General features: G+C 35.5%; 1 protein-coding gene across 1 annotated transcript; it reads left to right on the top strand.

Moving 5' to 3' along the window:
* The first annotated feature begins 252 nt into the window (after positions 1-252).
* On the top strand, positions 253-4,638 carry LOC108217534 (fimbrin-5). Its single transcript, XM_064092340.1, has 14 exons — positions 253-594; positions 692-862; positions 1,100-1,332; positions 1,432-1,603; positions 1,950-1,988; positions 2,101-2,169; positions 2,284-2,400; positions 2,607-2,818; positions 2,897-3,052; positions 3,125-3,324; positions 3,639-3,796; positions 3,882-3,978; positions 4,045-4,142; positions 4,320-4,638. Exons 1-14 carry the CDS (start codon positions 508-510, stop codon positions 4,542-4,544), a joined length of 2,034 nt encoding a protein of 677 aa, XP_063948410.1. The 5' UTR covers positions 253-507; the 3' UTR covers positions 4,545-4,638.
* The last annotated feature ends 267 nt before the right edge of the window (positions 4,639-4,905 follow it).

Below are 4,905 nucleotides of genomic sequence, written 5' to 3'. Positions count from 1 at the left end.
TTGGTGGGCTGAAAATCCAACTGGAATATTACTTTATGACATAACGAAATTACCCTTCTACCCTTTATATATTGTCTTTTTTATTAAAAAATAGTATATAAAAATCATTTTTGTAATATAAATCTATTTATATTATTTTCTTATTTGGCATATGAGTAAATTATAAAATATTATACCAAAATAAATGAGGGCTTACTTAAAATATATATTAGGATTTACACATTTTACCATTGATGAAACAAACCAATTGAGCAAGAAAATGTGCACTTTTTTTTAGAGAAACCCTGAGTCACAATTTCCTTTGATTTCTTGCTTAAAATGCATGCATGTTAAGAAACAGATTCTTGGAAAAGGGTATTAAAATTTTGGATCGATTAATGCACTTTCAAAATTCATGTCAATTCTTGATTCTTGTTTCTTGATTCTTGATTCTTGATTGATTTCTGGAGCATAAGATTGCTAAAAAAAAAAATTAGAGATCAGGAAAACGACGAATTTCTGCTAAAGATGTCTGGTTTCCTGGGAGCTGTGGTCTCTGATTCATTGCTTGAGAATCGAATTCCTCAGGTTGAGCTTCGTAACCTCGAATCCCAAGTGAGTAATTTTGTATGCATGTTTTGATCTTTTGATTATGATATTGAAGAGGGTGGGATAATTGGATTAGTGAGTGATCACATATGGAATTTTGCAGTTTCATTTAGCAAGGAATCAGTTAGGCCGCGTCACATTGGCAGATTTGTCAGCAGTGATGTTGCAATTAAAGAATTTCAATGAGCTATTTACGGAGCAGGAGGTTAAAGCAATTTTGAGTGAGTCAGACCTTAGCATGGATCAGGAAATTGATTACGAATCCTTTCTTCAAGTAAGTTCCTGATATGGTGTTTGCAAGTGCTTCTGTTCACTTGGACGGAATGAAATAATATGGATTTAGAACATTTTCTTGACATTTAATGCATTATATTCATTCGCACTTTCTACTGGTTCACCCCTTCTGATCTTGGAGGAAATGCTTGTTGTTTTTTCATACTCGTCCTCTTTGTAAACATTAAATCCGGCAGTGGACATGAATAAAATTAAGTTTGCAGTGGCATGATTGCAGGCATATATAAATATATACGAAGTAGCTCAAACTAAGTCAGGTGGCCAAAAGTTCACAGGTGCTACTTCATTCCTCAAGACAAGTACTACCACCTTTACCCAGTCGGAGAAAGCCTTCTATGTTTCGCACATTAATAGCTACTTAGGGGACGACTTATTTCTGATGGATTTTCTTCCTCTAGATCCATCTACCAGTGCTTTGTTTGATCTTGCCAAGGATGGTGTTTTACTATGGTACTTCTAATGGGACCACTTTCATATTTTTGTGAATCTAGATAGGTATTGTCTTTCTTTGTGTTTCTTGATATGGGATTTGGGGACATTGTTTTGCAGCAAGCTCATCAACATGGCTGTCCCTGGTACGATAGATGAGCGGGCTATTAATACAAAACGCATTCTTAATCATTTGGAAAAGACTGAGAACCACACTCTGTGCCTCAATTCTGCCAAGGCCATAGGCTGCAGTGTATTGAACATCAGCACGCAAGACTTAGCCGAAGCTAGAGTAAGTTAAGTTCGTGATACATGATTTATATTAAGGCATGGAATATGTTCCCACTAAAATGGATTACTTTAAAAATTTATGGTCCTGGTAATAAACATGACCTTATAAAAGATTAAAGGGAACTCCAAGTTCCAACTATGCAAACAAATCTGATTAAACCTCGAGCATGTATATGTATCAATATCTATGTTTGTTTGCCATTGTGTGAACATGCAATAAGGATCTTATCAAATTTAGAGGACAAAAACTTTATTTTTTAACTCTCCATGCCTCTGTTCTAAAGAGATAGTTACTACCAGCTAGAATATTCTGATAAAGTTTCTTTCTTTCTCGTCACTCTCTACAGCCCCATCTGGTACTTGGTTTAATATCCCAGATAGTAAAGGTATCTCCTATTTCTTAATTGTTTTTTGTCTGGATTTTTTCAAGAAATACATAGTAGTGGTTCACCGATATGGTCTGATATGTTTTTTACTTTCATGTATTGCGAATATCAGATGCAGCTTTTAGCTGATCTCGATTTCCACAGAACTCCTCAGCTATTGGAATTGGTGGAAGAAGACCAGGTTGCAAGATCTTCATTGGCTATGTACTGTTTATAATTATACTTATGTACTTGTTGGAGTAATTAATGTATAAGCAGTATATATAGAAGAATAAGAGATTCATCATATTCGCAGTATATGGAGGAGTTTTCGTGTTTAGCTCCTGAAGAGATTCTTTTAAAATGGATGAATTTCCAACTGAAGAAAGCAGGATATGAAAAAGAGGTTACAAATTTTTCATCCGATTTAAAGGTGAGGAAAAGTTTATAACTGTATCTTGGACAAAAAGCTACTGCAGATTTTCTGACATTGCTTAGTGACTTTAATGGCCGAAATGACACATATTAGTAGCTCAAGTTAGAGATAGGTCCAATATTCCACTAATGCATTAGCCTTTTTTAAAGTGTTTTAGTGTTTCCTTTGCTCTTAGAGAGCATAATCATCATTTCCACTTTTAGGATGGGATGGCCTATGCACACTTGCTTAATGTTCTTGCCCCAGAACATAGTACCACTGCCACATTAGAGGCAAAAAGTCCGGCTGAAAGAGCAAAATTGGTTCTTGAACAAGCAGAAAAACTTCAATGCAAAAAATGTGTTACTCCAAAAGATATCCTTCAGGGCTTGACAAATCTAAATCTTGCATTTCTTGCAAACCTGTTCCACAATAGGTAAGGTTATCTTGCATTTCCATTTGCTTGCTGCTTGTCATTACCAGTCTTTTCAACCGAAAGTACTCTCCTCCGCAGGAATGGTCTGTCACAAGAAAACGCAAAACATTCATTTGCAGAGATGATTACTGATGACTCTGAAACTTCAAGAGAAGAGAGATGTTTCCGGATGTGGATCAATAGTCTTGGAGTTGATACACATGTCAATAATTTGTTTGAGGACATTAGAAATGGGTGAGCTTAGATTTTTTTCCCGTACATTGATTTTCCCATGCAGCCTCTTGATATTTATTACCTCACCTGCAGATGGGTTATACTGGAAGTTCTTGACAAAGTTGCCCCTCAATCAGTCAACTGGAGGAAAGCAACAAAGCCTCCAATTAAGATGCCTTTTAGAAAAATTGAGAATTGCAACCAAGTTATAGATATTGGGGAGAAGTTGAACTTTTCCCTTGTAAGTGTTGATGGAAGCGATATCGTACAAGGAAACAAGAAGCTCATACTAGGTTAGTCACTTCATCCATTATTCCATTTAGTATTGGAGGGTGTTTCTTAAACATGTGAATCTTAAACTTCAGCTTGTGTTAGTCGTGTCTTGGTCGAGTTTGTGTCAATGTTGTTCAGTTTTGCATTTTCTCCGTTTCAGTAACTAACTGCCAGAGGACTTTCAGCATAATTACTGTCATTTCTCTCTTGTGAGCAATTTTATGATCATTGTTATTTGTTAACCTATAATTCTTGTCTTCAAAGTAATTGTATCATTGTTAATCGATCCAAAGGTTGAATGATACATTATTGACTTGTTTCCCCTTTCTTTCAGCTTATCTATGGCAGTTAATGAGGTTCAGTATACTCAAACTAATAAAGAACCTGAGATCTCACTCCCAAACAAAGGAAATAACTGATTCTGATATTATAAATTGGGCAAATAACAAAGTGAAAAGATCAGGCAGAACACATCAGATTGAGAGCTTTAAGGTGAGTGATAATTTCAATTTTTAACTAATTATAAAACACATGAACCTGGTTGATATATAATAATGTATGATAAAACTTTTATCAGGACAAAAGCCTCTCAGATGGGATTTTCTTTCTTGAGCTGCTTAGTGCTGTCGAGCCACGAGTTGTCAACTGGGCTCTTATCACTACCGGTGAAAATGGTATGCAGAAACAAACTTATAGAGACTGAATGACTTGGTAAAGTGTAATGAGGGTTTCTACTGCAGTTGCAGATGAGGATAAGAAGTCAAATGCAACATACATAATTAGTGTTGCGCGAAAGCTAGGGTGCTCGGTTTTTTTGTTGCCTGAAGATATCATAGAGGTAATTTATTCGTTCAAAGACACATTTGCAGATGCATGTTGCTTCTTCAAGAAATTTAATGTAGCAAAGTATTGATTTGATTTTAAGCAACCAGTTCTGTGTACTCTTTTGTCCGGAAGAAATGTAACAACCTTGTTTAACAAAGTTTCGTTTTGTAATATTTTTCGCAACCAACAGGTGAAGCAGAAGATGATCCTCACTCTGCTGGCTAGCATCATGTACTGGAGTCTCAACCAGAGGGGCAGGGCGAGACCCTCTTCCAAAGAGTTTGAGTCTGATACTCAAACTGCATCACTAGTGTATGAAGATAGTGACTGTGATAATAATCGGATTGATAATGCATCTGGGGAGATGCAAGAATCTGAAGAACCTTACAAGCGAATGCTAAAGGAACAACATTGACATATTTGTAAAAAAGACAAAAACAAAACTGAAATTGTATATTCTTTGTTCTGTGATTACTTCGGAGAAATTTATATACTTGTATGCTCCTCGGGTTACATGCTGCAGAAACAATCTCCGTTGATTCTAAATTTCTTTAGTAACGTCAATTTAGTCTAAATTTCTTTACTAACTTGAATTTAGCAAGAAGACCTGTGCCTTAGACGAGTTTTATGCTTGTTTATTTTATAAGACAGCAGAAGCCGTACAGAAAAAGCCATTTGTGTTTGATTGATTATAAAAAGAGTTCTACCAAAAATGTAGTATATTTGCAGTGTGATTTAGTAGAAAAAATACTGTACTGAAAATAATTGAATATTAT

The sequence above is a fragment of the Daucus carota genome, chromosome 4 (assembly GCF_001625215.2).
Source record: "Daucus carota subsp. sativus chromosome 4, DH1 v3.0, whole genome shotgun sequence".
NCBI classification, from domain to species: domain Eukaryota; kingdom Viridiplantae; phylum Streptophyta; class Magnoliopsida; order Apiales; family Apiaceae; genus Daucus; species Daucus carota.
Note: the sequence above shows the minus strand (reverse complement) of the source record. Positions and strands in the feature narration are given on the sequence as shown.